The sequence below is a fragment of the Megalopta genalis genome, chromosome 2 (genome assembly GCF_051020955.1).
Source record: "Megalopta genalis isolate 19385.01 chromosome 2, iyMegGena1_principal, whole genome shotgun sequence".
Classification (NCBI taxonomy): Eukaryota; Metazoa; Arthropoda; class Insecta; order Hymenoptera; family Halictidae; genus Megalopta; species Megalopta genalis.
Genome location: NC_135014.1, coordinates 33,299,980 through 33,316,162, shown reverse-complemented (window position 1 = coordinate 33,316,162; position 16,183 = coordinate 33,299,980). Strand labels below are relative to the sequence as shown.

Here is a 16,183-nt window from a genome sequence, read left to right as displayed (position 1 = left end):
AATTATTTCTATTGCATTATCTTGTTTTGTACTTCTAAACAACCAGGCCACTCGAGTCTCGGATTTGTTTGAGACCGTTTTTAAAAATCATAAACGAGCAAAGACGTAGACTTTAACGACAATTGGAAAAAGAGGACGATGGTTGGATAAGGAAGAACAGGCAAAACGCGAAGGATAATGGTTACCGTATGGTGGTTATGCACACCGCGCAGTATGCGCGAATAGTAACGAAATGGTATAATGATTTTAAACCGGATAAAAGAACACTTGAGAACGAAATATTGTTATTATTATGCCTACACCCCTACTTAACTTCCACTTCAAACACTTCGTTTCCGAAAAAGCCTGACGCACGGTAAATATTCGATATGGGGGTGAAAAAGAAAAACAACATTGTATGCGCACCAACCTAATACGTCTACGCCAAATATGGAAACCGGCTTTTCGATTTTAATCAAATGGAAATGCACTGCAACATAGGTTCTGGTGTGAGAAATCACGCAGCATCGATCCGGAGGACCGATCGTCGGTACCGACGCGACGCCCGACAGACATCATCACTCTGGATTGGGTAAATATGCAGTTTAAAAGAGCCACCACCGTTTTCAATTACCCTCAGATACGTTGTCGAGGTCATCATTCTGAACAACTTTTTCCTATAAATATAGCAAGCGTTCTCTTCTAGTTTCTGAGATGTTCATAAAAAAAAATTAAAGAGACAGTGATTCCGTCAGATCAGGAATATATTGGATTGTTCTTCGAGACTAAACCCAGACCTAATCCAAACCTAATGCCACTAATTTACTTTGCACAGGTCCGTAACAATAAAGCTATTACATTGTTGCTATTTTATTTATTTATTCGTTTATATTTTCATTTATAGGATCTGCCAGATATTTTCGTCTATGGATACACACAGAACCACTATAGCTCAAATCTTTACCCTTTGGTCGTTATAATTTCGGATACCATGGTGACGCATACGCCGCCGCGAACGCGTAGATATACGCAGAATTCATTGTAGTAGTAAGTAACAGTTTTTTGCGAATATCTCAAGAAGTAAAAGATCGTCTATTGTATCTATAGGAAAAAGTTGTCAAGAATTGACGAGCTTAACAACATATGTGCACCAAGGTCATTGAAACCGGAGGTGACTCCCTTAAAGCGCGTATTTACCCTGGATCGTTTGATATGAAAAATAGGTCAACAGGTTTGCCCGATACAAACCTTCTTCATGATTCCGGTTTTCCTTTTGGAGAAGGTGGTATACCTCCGCAGTTTATTGTCGATATACTCCATTTTAATCTTGACCCGTCCCTTGGTCTTCTTGCCATTCGACGGTGGTGACTTTTTCGGCTGGCCCAAACTGGTGAACGACTCCTCCAAATTGTCGGGTACACAGTCTCCGGACATCGACATGCCTTGCTGTTGCGAAAGTGCCTGCCTTGCATTGCTGTCATCGTAACAGACGTCCGCCGTGGTCCTCTTGATACCTCTCTGTACAGGTCCCACGCCGGCGTTCGGTCCGCCTGCAGCAGCCGCCGCGGCCATCATGGTGGCGCCACCGCGGCTTATTTGAGAAGTTGTAAGCTGGGAGGTGGACGGTCGGCCGTACATTTCCGAGCCAGCGTCGCTGCCTATCATCCCCATGCTGTACCCAAGACTTGCGTACCGACTATCTCTTCCGCCGCTAGGGTTGTCCATTACGGACTCGCACACATTTATTCCCTTTCCCTCGGCCCTTCTTCGCCACGGAATCGCGAAAAGTCGGCGCAATGTTTCCCACGTGATCAACCATCTAGAGGAACACGGGACAACAACGCGCACTGCACGAGCGCTCCCCGCGAACTGAATGCGCGCTGAGTATCGTAACTTGACCTACGTGCTAACGCGGTGCCTCCGTACGTTCCTGCGCAGCTTCTACCCCCACCAGCTGCCGAGCACGCGGTGAAAAAGTAGACCCACCATACCCGGCAGCCTTTACCGTGGGAAGATTTTCGGAAATTTTCCCATGGAAAAATCGAGCCGGTGACGAAGGACCCCGAACCGTCCGCAGAACGATCGCACGCGCCTTCGATTCGCCGAAATTCACGGCGAAAAGTTCGCGCGGAGTGCTACAAGAATCGGCGAGAGGGCGTCCCCGGCTGCCATATTTAGAAGTAGACGTTACCATATTAGGGAAAGTTTGCCAAATATGGTGAACAGAGGTGGTCCTTCCTTTTCAAATGATCACTCGGCGCGCCGCGACAAAACACCAATCCAACTGACAGTAGCGCTTCCTGCACGCCTCTCCTCCCCCTCCTCTCTTTTACCGGTATGTCCTTCCTATTTCTACGTGCTTACTAAAACATAAGGCTGATAAGCGGCTCTCTGTGTAGGGCCGCTATTTCTTGCCACGTCCGAAGCTTTCGTGCTTTTATCAGCCTTTGTTTACGTTCGGTTTGACCGGCCGTGTCGCGTTTCTGCGGGGGTGTGAACCACGATCGGGAATAATAACGTATATCGCAAACGCATGGAGTAATCGTCAGATCCCTCTTTACGACGAGGTCTAGTTTATGTTTAAATAACATGCTTCTGTTCATCCCTATGAATGTCCAACAACATTCATTCATACAGCCCAACGTGAATCAGATTTTGATGTTTTTAATTGGGTCTGCTAGAGCTTCTGTGGAGGAAACCCGTAAGCTTTACAGAATTCAGCATAGTAATTGCTACCAATCTTATTTGGCTGCATCTGTTAACATTCTCTTTCAATATTTAAGAGTTTTCGGATGGTCTAGAATAGAAATTATTTATACAGGCTTAATACAATGATTGCTATATCGTAACATATTGTTCTTGTAACTGACAGAAAAAAGTAATGAAATATAAGTCAAATTTTATGTACACAAAATATGTACAATTATGTAATAAGTTGTTTTTATAAATGAAACTATAGGTATTAGTACAAACAAAATTCTTAACAACTTGCATACCAGATTTTATTTATGATGATAACAATAAAAAGGAGATTCTTGTAAAGTTGGATGCAAACGTGTTTCTTCCTTTTAATGTAATGTTACAATAAATAGAAAATAATTTTGACTACCTATTGTAAAAAAATATTATAATTACATTATATACTGAATTGAATTTATATTATACAAAACATTCTTTTTATACATCAGACATTATTCATTATTTCTATTACACTTTCTTTCTTAAGATAAATTATATACATAGGAAAAAATTAATTATTCACCAGATGCTATCGTATGTGCTGCAGATATTAGAGTGTCATGTATCTCACGAGCATATGAAACTTGTGCTCTTACAGTCATTAAGAATTGAGGATATGTTAAAGCTGGTCCTTCTTGTCCCCCAACGGTATCAGTACGTGTCGGTATCACAGATACTGGTAAATAACGTTGAGAACTAGAATTCTGTGATAAACATTCTATAGAAGTTTTTAAATGTAATTCTATTTGATCGCAGATGGAATAAAATTCTTCCATGTTCTTATTAAAACGGTGGTCAGGTTGGTCGACTCCTTTAAGGGAACCAACATCTACTAAACTATTTTGATGCAGTGTATGAGCTGCAGTTTTCAGAGCTATAGATAATGAATCTCTTAGTGGTCCGATTAAAGATTTTACTTTAGAAATATTGTCAAGTTTCTCTTGTGTCTGTTGCTGTTGCTGCTGTTGTTGCTGTTGTTGTTGGACCTGTTGTGGCTGTGCTTGTTGTGGATTTTGAGGAATCTGAGGATTTACGGACTGGGTCATTTGCCCTACCCCAATAGCTCCTGGTTGTTGAATGGGTGGAATATTCATTGTAAACCTAACAATATAATCACATGCAACAATGAAGAAAATGTTGTATATCTTTTACATAAAGTTTATTACAAATGTCACTCCTTTCATGTAACAGCTTAATTGTAACATTGAATTGCAATTAATTATGTACATGTAGATCTTCTTTGTATGATTAGATTTACTTTGATAACTTTTAAAATATTCTTACTTGCAAATAAAATATATGAAGAAAATTGTTACCTACACTTTGTTAAAATAGCTGCCAATTACTCAAAACATTTTACTGAATTCGAATATGTTTTAGCTTCGACTTCGACTGAAAAGTGAAAGTAAGCAGTCGTTGATATTATAGCAATGCTTTCTGCAACATGCCGACAGGGGGCTACGTAGCATACTACCAAACGGAGCTTCAGGCGCCTGACTGTTATTGGGATTTCTACTCAAGGCCAGTGTGTTCATTGGTGTTCGGTGTCTCGGAATCTGCTCCAAGTGGCGGAGAGGAGACCTCACAAATGGGATTGGACGATTCTAATGGATTGCCAATGGAAATCCATTTGCATCATCCAATCCCATTTGTGATGGGTAATTCTCTCACTCCTACTTTCCTGTAAGAAAGTCGTAAAGCGGTCAAAATTTCCTTTGAGAACTTATCTTTTTTGTAATTTTTATTAACATTTTTCCTAATTACATACGAACAAAGACTAAGTTCTAATAATTCCTTTTGTATATCCTTATTTCATTCACTACCTCAAGTTACCCATAATTCTTTACGTTAGAGTTCTGCTATCTATGCATAGTATGTAAACCGGTCACTAACAGTCACGAATCACTATTTGAATTTGTAGTTTTGTTTACTCAGTGTAAATATATATAAATCAGTATATTTTGATGCATTTGTAACATAGTTATTGTAATTCAAGATGCATATTAAAAGTATGGTGTTAGAAGGTTTTAAATCATATGGAAAAAGAATTGAAATAGTTGGTTTTGATAAAGAGTTCAACGCGATCACAGGATTCAACGGTAGCGGCAAATCAAATATTTTGGATGCAATATGCTTTGTTTTGGGTATTACAAATCTTGGCCAGGTATTTTATAATTGTTCTTGCTTTTTCATTTAGGCAAATCTCTAGTAATTGTATTCTTATGTTACATACTTATAAATGGAAATCGTTGCTTTAGAAAATTTGATATGATCTTGAAAATTTTATGTATTTTGTCCATATTATATACACAACAACGTATTATAATACAAAATTAATATTTTTATATTATTTATTTATAATTCTAATTTACTAATAAATTGGTTTCGTAAAACTAAAAACATTTTATAACAATTTTTTAATTACAGGTGCGTGCAGCATCATTACAAGATTTAGTCTATAAATCTGGACAAGCTGGTATTAAGAAAGCTAGTGTTACAGTTACATTTGACAATAGCGAGAGAACCTCTTCTCCAATGGGATATGAACATTATGAAGAAATAACAGTAACGCGACAGGTTGTTATCGGTGGGAAAAATAAATATTTGATCAATGGTTCCAATGTCCCAAACAAACGTGTACAAGATATGTTTTGTTCTGTACAATTGAATGTGAACAATCCTCACTTTTTAATTATGCAAGGGAGAATTACAAAAGTTCTTAATATGAAACCTGTAGAAATTTTATCTATGATAGAGGAAGCTGCAGGTACAAGAATGTATGAGAATAAGAAGGAAGCTGCCTTAAAAACTATAGAGAAGAAAGACAGTAAATTAAATGAAATAAACGATGTATGAAATAATTTCTAAGTTTTACAATAATTTTATTTTGTATGTATTGAAAAATATAACTTGTTTCAGATCTTAAAAGAAGAGATAGGTCCAAAATTAGCAAAACTCAAAGAAGAAAAAGCGCAATATGTAGAATTTCAACGTATAGAAAGAGAATTAGAACACTGTAAAAGAATTTGCCTTGCTTGGAAATATGTGAATGCTATAAATGACAGTGAAAAGGCAGAAGGAAGCGTACAAGCAGTTAAGGATAAAATAAATGAAAAAAAGAAAAGCATTACCGATGGCGAAGAAGAACTTAAAGATATAGACAAAGAATACAATGACATTACCTCGAAAAGAGACACAGTGTGTATTTCGATTAAAAATGGAAATTAATATATTATATTCCTAATTATTTTTATTCTTTCTAGGAAACAGGGGGTCAGTTACAAACTTTGGAAAAGGAATTAGGAGAAACTGAAAAGAAGCAATTCAAATTATTGGCTGAGGTTAATAGTAGTAAAGAAGATATCAAAGCTGCTAAAAAGGCTGTAGAAGAACTGAAGACCAACATAAAAGATGACGAAGATGCTTTTATATCAAAACAGAAAGAATTTGCTAAAGTCGAAGGGCTTTTCAAACAATTAAAAGAGACAGATCAGCAAGATTGTAAAGCTGTACAGGCTGCGCAAGAAAAATATCAAAAAATTACTTCTGGTTTATTAGAAAGTCAAGATGGTGAAAATGCGACGTTGGAACAGCAATTAATAGCAGCAAAACAGTCTGCAACAGAAGCACAAACACAATATAAACAATGTGATATGACATTAGCACATAATAAGGAACAATTAAAAAAGAAAAGAACGGATCTTAAAAACACTGGGGACGAATATAAAAAATATACTAAAGATCTTGATGATAAGGAGAAAGAGCTAAAAAATTTGGAAAATCAACTAAAAAAATTAGATTATCAAGATGGAACTATAGAATCATTAAAACAGCAAAGGCACACACTGAGAAATGAGATAAGAGTGTTGGAGGAAAAAGTAGATCACTTTGAATCCAGATATCCACAAATTAGGTTTGAATATCAAAAACCTGAACCTAATTTCAATCCCAAGTCTGTGAAAGGTGTGGTAGGCAAATTAATTACTGTTAAGGATAAAAGAGCGGCGTATGCCTTAGATATTGTTGCAGGTGGAAAGGTACGTAAATATTTCAATTGTAAAACAATATTCATAATTTGTTTTGCTATTGAGAGATTAAAATTACAATTAACTCCTTACATTTCAGTTGTACAATGTAATTGTTGATACAGAAACAACAAGTAAAAAGTTACTTCAACGTGGACAGTTACAACAACGCGTTACCATTATTCCGTTGAACAAAGTAAATGGTAGACCAATGGATAATCAAATGGTTCGTTTGGCACAAAAGATAGGAGGAGAAGAAAATGTACAAATGGCGTTATCACTTATAGAATATCCGGAAGAAACTCGGTCAGCAATGACTTGGATTTTCGGACAAATATTCGTTTGTAAAGATATTGATGTTGCTAAAAAGATTGCGTTTCACGAAAAGATTATGAAAAAATGCGTTACCTTAGAAGGCGATGTTGTTGATCCTGCCGGTACACTGTCTGGTGGTGCTGCATCTAAGTCTGGTTCTGTTCTGTTAAAATTAGAAGAGTTGAAAGCTATACAGAAAGAATTAGACATTAAACAACAAAGTTATCAAAAGGTTGAAACCGATTTGGCAAATTTGTCGAGCGTTGCTGAGCAGTATATGTCGTTAAAACAAAAGTTTGATTTACGTAATTATGAAATTGGTGTAGTTAAACAAAGGCTAGAACAAACTATATATTATAAAATAAAAGAAGAGGTATGTTTCAATAGCTTGACACACTAAAATAGGTATGAGTATTGTTTAATTAAATATTAATCTGTTTTTCAGATTGATGAGTTGGAGAAAAATATTGAAGAACTTGTGCAGAAAATGGCAAATGCAGACAAAATTGAAAAAGCAAATATTAAACGGGCTGGAGAATTGGAACACCAACTGAAGGATTCTGCTAATATTCGCGAGAAACAATTGAAAGACACTGAGAAGGAACTAGAAAAACTTAAAAAGAAAGCAGTGAGTAGTCGTAAGGAATGGCAAAAACGAGAACAAGAGGCAGAAACACTTGAACTAGAAATTAAAGAGTTACAACAGAGTATTGAAGCTGGAAAAGAACAGTTACAAGCATCTGAAGAGAAATTGATTTCACAACAAGAAGCAGAAACTGAACTAGAAGAAAAATTAAAGGAAATAAAAGCTGACGTGAAACAATTGCAATCTGACATAAAAGAACATAAAGAAATTATTAATAAACAAAATGTTCATATGCGAAAGCTTGTAGAAAAGAAAGAAGAAATAATAAAACGGAATAAAGATGCAGAATTAGACATTAAAAAATTAAATCATGAAATTAATTCAATTGAAAGTTGTGCTACTGAGTGCAAACAAAAAGTTACGGAACTTTTACGAAAGTACGAGTGGATTGAACAAGATAAGATCTATTTTGGGAAAGCTGGTAATTAGCTATTCATAATGAAAGAATATATTGCTTTTATACATTAATAATGATCAATATTTTTTTCTTTCTCTTAGGTGGTATTTATGATTTTGAAGTTAACAAACCTGATGAAATGAAACAAAAAGTAAATAGATTACAAACGTTCCATGAAAAATTAAGTCGGAACATTAATACGCGAGCTATCAGTTTATTTGATAAAGAAGAAGAGCAATATAATGAAATGATGAAGAAAAAGAAAATTGTTGAAAATGATAAGAAGAAAATATTGGAGACAATTAAACACTTGGATGAAAAGAAAAGGGAAACTTTGCTTACAGCTTGGAAACAGGTACTGTCTATTGATCATTTTATGAGATTAAATATTAGTATTGTAATTACATGAAATACTTAATTAATATTAATTTCTAGGTGAACAAAGACTTCGGATCGATATTTAGTAGTTTGTTACCAGGAGCCGATGCAAAGTTACAAGCTCCTGAAAATCAATCAGTCACAGATGGCTTAGAAGTGAAAGTTGCCTTTTCCGGTATTTGGAAAGAATCGCTAGGTGAATTATCTGGGGGACAGAGATCCTTAGTAGCATTGTCATTGATTTTAGCTATGCTTTTATTCAAACCGGCTCCTCTGTATATTTTGGACGAAGTTGATGCTGCTCTGGATCTCTCTCATACAGAGAATATTGGTATAATGTTAAAAAGACATTTTAAACATTCACAATTTATTGTTGTATCATTGAAGGATGGAATGTTCAACAATGCTAACGTAGTATTTACGACTAGGTTTGTTGATGGAATGTCAACAATATCTAGAAGTGAAAGAATAAGAAATAAGTAAATATAGATTAAAATGCGTAGATTTATGTGTATAAATAAATTAATATTTTTATATCTTATGTCGAAAAACTACATAATGTAATATAATAAATATAGAATATGGAATTACGGCATCCTCAAATCCTTAAAATGCAATAAGAAATTAGGTGAACAAACATTAAGGGCATTGTGATTAAAGCTGACAGGGCCTGCTTCTTAAATATTTTTACAATATGTTGCAATTATTAACAGTCAGTACATTAAATATCTTACAGAACTACAAAGAAACAGTAAATTTCAAACGTGAAGAAATTTATTACTGTGGAATATTTTTAATCATTGTATATCTAGATTTTTATGAAATGTTAATTATTTAAGTTTTTAAGTACGTAAGTATATTTCAAAACTTATTTAAATATATGTATCTTCAAAAGAAAAGATAGTTTAAAGTTCTTTTTCTGGGGTTTTTACAGATATCCAAATTATTTTATTACCAAGCATTTTTCTTAAATGTTGCTGTATGTTGCACAGAATCCTAAAATGTATCTACCAAACTTGTCCAATTAATTTCTTTAAAGAAGGGATGTTGTTTTATCTCTGGTATTGTCAATCTATCATTTGGTTGATATTTCAATATCTGAAAATTTATAAAATTTGTTTAGAATTTATTTATATACATTGATTAATTATTTAAAATATTATTTATAAACTTACATTAAGCAATAAGGACTTGGCATCCTCTGATAGTTTGCAAGGAATGTTAAGTAAGGAATGCGATTGAAATACACTTGGATGTTTTGCTTGAAATTTCTGAAAGTAAATATATAGCATAGAATATATTTGCTCCACTACTTATTATTAATATAAATTAAATTGTTATTTTAACTTACATTGCCTACCAATAATTCATATAAGATAACACCAAAACTCCAGATATCTGTGGCTGGAGTAAGGGGAATCATTGGCGAGAACATACATAATTCAGGAGACGCGTAAGGATGTTTATATTTCAGTAAATCTATATTATGGGTCGGTACAATGTACGTTAGTTGAACGTGACCATTATCATCCAATAATATGTTATCTGGTCTTAAATCAAACACTGTAACTTCTTGTTGGTGTAATGCTTCTAATGCTAAAAGTATTTCAGCAGCCCAAAGACGAATTACATTTTCTGGTATCGTCCACGATATTTCTTCAGCATCTGCAATATTCTTTAAGGATTCCATTAATTGCATAGTATCGGTATACTGTATCTGTTGATTATTTGATGTATAATGATTTGTTTTATCAGCTTTACTATGAGATTTTGTTGATTTCTTAAATACTAAATTATTCATAGTATTATCTGTTTTATTACTTTTATGATCTATTGTAACGAGTGCATCGACAGTTTTTAAACTGTCCGTTGAAGAACTCGTTGATTCCTTGTCACCGAAACTAAGATCTTTGAAACTATCGCTTAACGATGAATTGTCAGTACTACATTGGCTCCTTTCTTTTTTATCATTATTTACCGATAAGTAATTAGAAATTATCACATTGTTTTCAGGTATTTTTTCGATTGTAGTAGTTTTGTCTATACTGTCAATTTCTATTGATATCTTATCAATGTCCAGCGGTCCGTCAGTCCAATTTTTAGACTGGTTTATACTGTTCTTTAAATTCAATAAATTAGTGTTATGTTCATGGTTTATCAAATAATCAGATTCACGTAATCGATTTACTACAGTATTACTTTCTTTCAATGTTGCATTAACCGATTGTAGCAGTATCTGCGCCTTTTCTAATAATTGAGTAGTAGATAAATTTCTATATATTTCATTTGTTTTATCTACTGTCGTTGGATCTATCTTCATTTGTACTTTGGAATTTGTACTAGTTAATTTTACATTATCTAGAGATGCAGTTCCTTCATTTTCATTTTTCATGCTATCTTTCTCCAAAATAGTGTTAGTATCGTTTACCGATTTTCCAATGTTATTTTCGACAATTCTTTTATCACATGATCGGTTGTTGTTAGAGGTATAGTGTGATAATATAAAATCCCACAACTTTCCACGGCTGAAATGTAATTACAAAATTACATTTAAATTGACTATGACAAATGATAAATAATGGTACAGGATAGTAGCACATTTACCTTAGATGTTGTAAAATTAAGAATACTGTTGTTTCTGTATCAATGCATGCATGTAATTGTACCATATACGGCACCTGTCCGCGTAGTATATAATCACTTACGTTTTCTTTACTTGTTGGTGACTTTTCTACAGTCTGAAATAAAAAAATTACAGATTCAATTGCTTAAACATATATTTTACTTTATGTAATACAAAATAACTTCTGAATCAATCATACTTTTACAATATTGAGGCAGTTTTTGCGAACATCTTTCACAAGCATCACTGTGTCCAAACTCTTCAATACTTTATAATGTTGAAGCTCTGAAATGGGCTTACTTAACAAAGAAATATTACAGTTCAGGTATCTGTTGTAAAGTTTTTCAGCCCTTTCCAAATATTTTGATATTTTTTCCTTAATTATTTCTGCTCTTATTTTATTAGAATCAGATTCAACACCAGATCGTAAACTAGAGATTCCCATTTTGTACTGGGTAAATGCTTCTTCATACTCTGTAAGATCTTCATGTTTAAAGGCTGCATTCATATGTGCAGCTGCAACTAATATATATTGAGAACAATCTGTCCATGTTTGTGGTAAATCAGAACCATCGTGTGCTGTCAATGAAGAATTCACATCAGTAGTGAATGCATCAGTGTTTGTGTTTCTGCTCGATGTCTGTATAATTACACAATCATTGTTATTTTGAAGATTATAGTTTGGATCTTCGTAGCAGTTGTTATTTTTATTACAAATTAACTGGTTATCTTCTAAACTGGATATAATTTTGTCTATGTTACTATCTCTTACAAGCAAATTGTCATCTGTGTTTCTTGTCATGTATGCTCTTTTGTCCTCAATCTTGGAATTTGTGTCATTTAACTGTGCAAATTGTAATTCCTTAGATTTACAAGCTTCTTGAGATTGCTTTGTTTCATTTTCAGATATAGAGCTGTGAATAACTTTGGGTTCAAAAATAGTTTGAGAAATAATATCGTTACTTGATGAACGATTTACATAAGCATGTCGATCATCTTCCATTGATGTATCAGAACTAAGAGATTGTGAACAATCGCTGACAGAATAATCTCCATGACTAGATTCAAAAAATTTTATGAAAATATCGCTAGAGTATAAATACGAATGCCTGCCTACAAATTCTAAAAATTTTAATGCACATTCCCTTCTTTCTTCTATAACTTCAGCCTCGAACCTGCCAAAATATTTTGGTTTAGGGAATGATGGGTAACTCTCCTTAATTTGAGACTTTGCACAAAGAATGTTTAATTCTGAGTGAAGTTTCTTAAAGTCATTATAGCGCTTCCAGACAGACACTTTAGATATTTCTTCATGAGAAGATTTTAAAAATACCTAAAAAAATAATAATTATTGTGACAATACAAAATAAATAAGAAACAAATATGTGAAAGTAATTATTTGTACACATACATTTACAAACATATATAATTTACATTACAGTTTATCTATATTTATTACTATCTTTTATGTGTCAAATTAACTACTTAATAGGTTTCACTGAATGTAAAAATCAATTGTTTTCATGATATATTAAAAAGTAATTAAAACGTTATTGTCATACCACAGAAGTGACTTTGTATATAGTAAAGCCTTTCTTGTGTCGTGTCGTTTCGGGAATAATAAATCGTCTCATCCATTTGTCCCTTGTCGGTGCCATCGTTTGTATAATTCAACTATAAAACCAGAAGCTCGATAAATTGATCGCTTATCGCTCGAACTCGCACATGTCTACCATTGTATTTTTACGTATCTGGCTTTTTTCTTCGTTTGCGAGACATGTATATCGCAATTGATTACATTGTCAATTACTGTCATTCACATGCACTTGTATGCATCCATGTCATAAATATACTCATCATTTGGAATAATTGTTTATCAAGTATGCGCTTACAAATTTCAGTAAGACGCACACCATTGTCTACATAATTTAAGTTACTTCAAATGAACGCCGAGCAAAGATCACTTATTACTTTTACATTATTTGAAAAATATAATTATGTATAGAAATAGTACGATTAAGTAGGTTACACCATCGCTATTACAACTGCATGTCAGTGTTATCTTGTTTCACTATTTTTATATCACAAATTGGACAACTGTCAGTGAATTAGTGAGTAATACACCTGCTTCGATCTTCTCTTCATCACTGCATGAGCGCTACTGCGCGTGCGATGCAATGGTCTATCACGAACTTAAAAGTCAAAAGTGGACGACATACAACGAATTAAAATAAACGAATGAGAATCAAGATATGTACATATGTATGTCTTTCTTTGTAAATGCCATTTACTGATCACTTTTTATCGTTTTTTAAATATGTTTTAAATAATCGAATATGTAATATTTTATTATAATAATAATACACTTGTACTGTACTGTTTAATACGCTATCACTAGTTGGCTATTCTATTTATTTTAATTAGAGAACTCTAGAAAATCACTGATTTTTAGTGATAGATATCGGTCCTTACAAATTTACCAAGAATTTAATAACCGACTGATAGTAATATTTCCAATCAAACTACGTATATACATATATTGTTATTGTTTTTGTTAAGTATTAAATGCAACTATACAATAGGAGTTGTACACTGTACTATTAGATTTCCGGCGAGATAATTAGACAATTTATTATATGTATACTGTACATATGTAGATACATATTTGTATTAGCACAAATATTTTGTTATTCTAATCTTCTATATATACATATTTTTAAGATACAATTTTAAAAATTCGTATTTTTTTCAATAAAAAGAAATAGCGATGCCGGTATTTCAGAGCTTGTAACATAAATTCCAACATGATGATCAATCTATGTAGCTCTATACTTTGTGCACATGCTAAAATCCACAACGAGTCTGTTTTTTTCTAGTTTATTGTTTATGCCAATTAATCGTGTATTGTACACATAATATTTATCATTGGCTTGGAAGCCAGCCGGTGTCAGCTGGTCAAGGGTTAATGTCAGTTGATGTTAGTGAAAATGAAATTTGGTGGCACTCTCACAAGATTTAAATTTTATCTTATCTAAAAAAAAAAATAGCAAAATAAACGTATAATCGTTCCTTGTTAATAATCGCTGATAGATTGGTACCATGTAGCTGACAGTTACTAAGTGAAATCTGTGAATGTACACGTTGTTACACAGGTATCGCGTATTACGTATCGAATATGAGATGAAATGGCTTATTTGTAGACCTTTCAACGCATTTCTTCCTACCTCTTTTGTATTAGAACGAGATCAATTAAACAAGTCAATTGAATAAAAGTTAATATTTAACAATATTTATGACGATTTATTGAGTAAAGTATATTCTCGTTGACGAAAATGGAGAAGGAACGATCTCGCGTGTTGGTGCCGGTACTGATCAGTGCCTGTGCAATTCCAATTTCTATGCTGTTTTGGATCGTAAACGTAGTTTACTCAACCTTTCATCCGGATTCCAATAATCACTTTGAAGGTATACGAATGCTACTTACCCCTTTTCACTGTTCCGTTTCTCTATGTGATTGTTTTGATTGACATAACCTTCTAACATTTTTAGAAGACTTGGTGATATCGCCATGGAGGTGGTTGGCAGTCGTCGCAATTCCTACCTTTATAGCATTTTGGGGTTTCAGAAAGAAAAGCGTGGATATCACTGGCGCTATTCTTGGTAATAAAATGTTCTTTAGATTTTAAAATAAGAAAATTAAAAATAAGATCACGAACATACACAAAGCAATTGAAAACACAGTTTATTATTTAGACAAGATGCAGTGATTGTTTTGTAAAAGTTTCACTTCGAGAGATTTTACATATCTTACAGTAGTAACAGAATATTATATTGCAGGATTTTTCATGGGTTTTATTCTGACTCTCACAAGTTACGTTCATCTGGCTTGTCTGTTCTCATTCTTTGTTACATCTTCCAAGGCAACGAAGTTTCGTTCTCACAAGAAAAGAAAATTTGAAGCAGACTACAAGGAAGGTGGTCAAAGAAATTGGATTCAAGTTTTGTGCAATGGTGGTATGGCAACACAGTTGGCACTTTTGTACCTATTGGATATAGGTTGTGGAGAACACCCTGTTGATTTTGATAAGTATTATAGGAGTTCTTGGTTGTCGATTGGAATTTTAGGTGAGTTTACAGAAAAGAAGTTCACAATTTACATTAAATTTTTAACAATTGTCTGAATTTTCATTCTTTGCAATCGTTACGATGTAGGAGCATTTGCATGTTGTAATGGAGATACTTGGGCTTCAGAGATTGGAACAGTTATTGGTAGTAGTGATCCTTTCTTAGTTACTACAGGGAAAAGAGTACCAAGAGGTAAAGCTCCCTAAATTACAAAAATTCAGAGTTCCAAAGACTTGACTAAATTACTATATTTTCCTATGTTAACAGGAACAAACGGTGGTGTATCCTGGGTAGGTCTTTTGGTTTCCGCACTCGGTGGTTTGACAGTGGGTTTGTTTTATTACATTACCGTACTATATACTGTAGACTCGGCTGTGCTTCAATTAGCTGCACCACAATGGCCAGTTATACTTGTTGGATGTCTCGGAGGTCTCCTTGGCAGTATCATAGATTCTATTTTAGGGGCTACTTTACAATACTCAGGTAAAGTTTGCTTTATTATATCCGATAATGTACTGCATGCTGTAATATTATATCGATAATTTTGGTTTTTGCCGCAGGAATGAACGAAAACGGAGTAGTGGTGGAACGTCCTGGGAAACGAGTGAAATACATTTGCGGTAGACAAATTTTGGACAATCACAGTGTCAATCTTTTGTCAAGCGTCGCCATAGCAATTACCTTACCGAAAATCGCGAATTTAATTTGGCCTTAAAAGAATCTTACATGCTTTATTTTTTTGTTACTTTTTTTATATATTACAGTTTATAATTACGATCATAAAGTGGGGGTATATACTTTTCAGAAAATAAAATTTCAGTTTATATTTATTGGTGTTTTAAAACCGTCCACGTAGAATCACGTATTAATTAAGACTAAATAGAATAAGTTTAGTGATGATATTGTTAAAATGTTATTTTTGTTTATAACATTAATATATGAAATATATTATAAAT

At 33.6% G+C, this 16,183-nt stretch overlaps 4 protein-coding genes across 9 annotated transcripts in view; 2 read left to right on the top strand and 2 right to left on the bottom strand.

The window, feature by feature from the left end:
- bs (serum response factor blistered) overlaps positions 1–1,875 on the bottom strand; it is a 28,846-nt gene extending 26,971 nt beyond the window's left edge. For 2 of the 4 annotated variants that reach the window (XM_033478940.2, XM_076519222.1), the window contains exon 1: positions 1,228–1,871. In XM_033478940.2, coding sequence (XP_033334831.2) covers positions 1,228–1,704 — 477 coding nt within the window. In that variant the 5' untranslated portion in view covers positions 1,705–1,871. Of the gene's footprint in view, positions 1–1,227 lie in introns of all 4 variants that reach the window. The other 2 variants (XM_076519220.1, XM_076519221.1) reach the window with 2 other exon arrangements.
- A 1,742-nt stretch (positions 1,876–3,617) lies between these two features.
- Positions 3,618–13,272, bottom strand: LOC117225314 (ribosomal protein S6 kinase delta-1). Of its 2 annotated transcripts, none has more exons than XM_076519195.1 (7): positions 12,665–13,272; positions 11,302–12,435; positions 11,084–11,217; positions 9,831–11,004; positions 9,655–9,750; positions 9,491–9,577; positions 3,618–3,819 (listed from the first exon to the last, which is right to left on the bottom strand). In XM_076519195.1, exons 1-7 carry the CDS (start codon positions 12,758–12,760, stop codon positions 3,649–3,651), a joined length of 2,892 nt encoding a protein of 963 aa, XP_076375310.1. In that variant the 5' UTR covers positions 12,761–13,272; the 3' UTR covers positions 3,618–3,648. The 2 variants fall into 2 exon arrangements, with proteins under 2 accessions (XP_076375310.1, XP_076375309.1); XM_076519194.1 differs by lacking the exon at positions 3,618–3,819 and adding an exon at positions 8,830–8,933 and having other exon boundaries at positions 9,435–9,577; positions 12,665–13,271.
- SMC2 (structural maintenance of chromosomes 2) lies at positions 4,580–9,066 on the top strand. The gene is made up of 8 exons (XM_033478785.2): positions 4,580–4,882; positions 5,146–5,568; positions 5,638–5,916; positions 5,982–6,755; positions 6,844–7,431; positions 7,504–8,125; positions 8,203–8,456; positions 8,537–9,066. The coding sequence occupies exons 1-8, from the start codon at positions 4,715–4,717 to the stop codon at positions 8,960–8,962; spliced, it is 3,534 nt and encodes a 1,177-aa protein (XP_033334676.2). The 5' UTR covers positions 4,580–4,714; the 3' UTR covers positions 8,963–9,066.
- Positions 13,273–13,953: 681 nt separating the features above from the next.
- LOC117225343 (transmembrane protein 19) lies at positions 13,954–16,057 on the top strand. 2 transcript variants are annotated; one of them, XM_033478840.2, is made up of 7 exons: positions 13,954–14,254; positions 14,341–14,567; positions 14,652–14,762; positions 14,940–15,227; positions 15,315–15,419; positions 15,495–15,710; positions 15,788–16,057. In XM_033478840.2, exons 2-7 carry the CDS (start codon positions 14,435–14,437, stop codon positions 15,940–15,942), a joined length of 1,008 nt encoding a protein of 335 aa, XP_033334731.1. In that variant the 5' UTR covers positions 13,954–14,254; positions 14,341–14,434; the 3' UTR covers positions 15,943–16,057. The 2 variants fall into 2 exon arrangements, with proteins under 2 accessions (XP_033334731.1, XP_076375338.1); XM_076519223.1 differs by having other exon boundaries at positions 13,954–14,567.
- The last annotated feature ends 126 nt before the right edge of the window (positions 16,058–16,183 follow it).

Bases quoted from the DNA above. Each gene is read 5' to 3' on its own strand.
- SMC2 (XM_033478785.2), top strand. From the start codon at position 4,715: ATGCATATTAAAAGTATGGTGTTAGAAGGTTTTAAATCATATGGAAAA. The intron at 5,569-5,637 runs GTATGAAATAAT...AACTTGTTTCAG, and splicing joins AATTAAATGAAATAAACGAT to ATCTTAAAAGAAGAGATAGG. The intron at 8,126-8,202 runs GTAATTAGCTAT...TCTTTCTCTTAG, and splicing joins GATCTATTTTGGGAAAGCTG to GTGGTATTTATGATTTTGAA.
- LOC117225314 (XM_076519195.1), bottom strand. From the start codon at position 12,760: ATGGCACCGACAAGGGACAAATGGATGAGACGATTTATTATTCCCGAA. The intron at 12,436-12,664 runs GTATGACAATAA...TTATTTTTTTAG, and splicing joins TATACAAAGTCACTTCTGTG to GTATTTTTAAAATCTTCTCA. The intron at 9,751-9,830 runs GTAAGTTAAAAT...ATTTACTTTCAG, and splicing joins ATGAATTATTGGTAGGCAAT to AAATTTCAAGCAAAACATCC.
- LOC117225343 (XM_033478840.2), top strand. From the start codon at position 14,435: ATGGAGAAGGAACGATCTCGCGTGTTGGTGCCGGTACTGATCAGTGCC. The intron at 14,568-14,651 runs GTATACGAATGC...TAACATTTTTAG, and splicing joins TTCCAATAATCACTTTGAAG to AAGACTTGGTGATATCGCCA. The intron at 15,228-15,314 runs GTGAGTTTACAG...GTTACGATGTAG, and splicing joins GTTGTCGATTGGAATTTTAG to GAGCATTTGCATGTTGTAAT.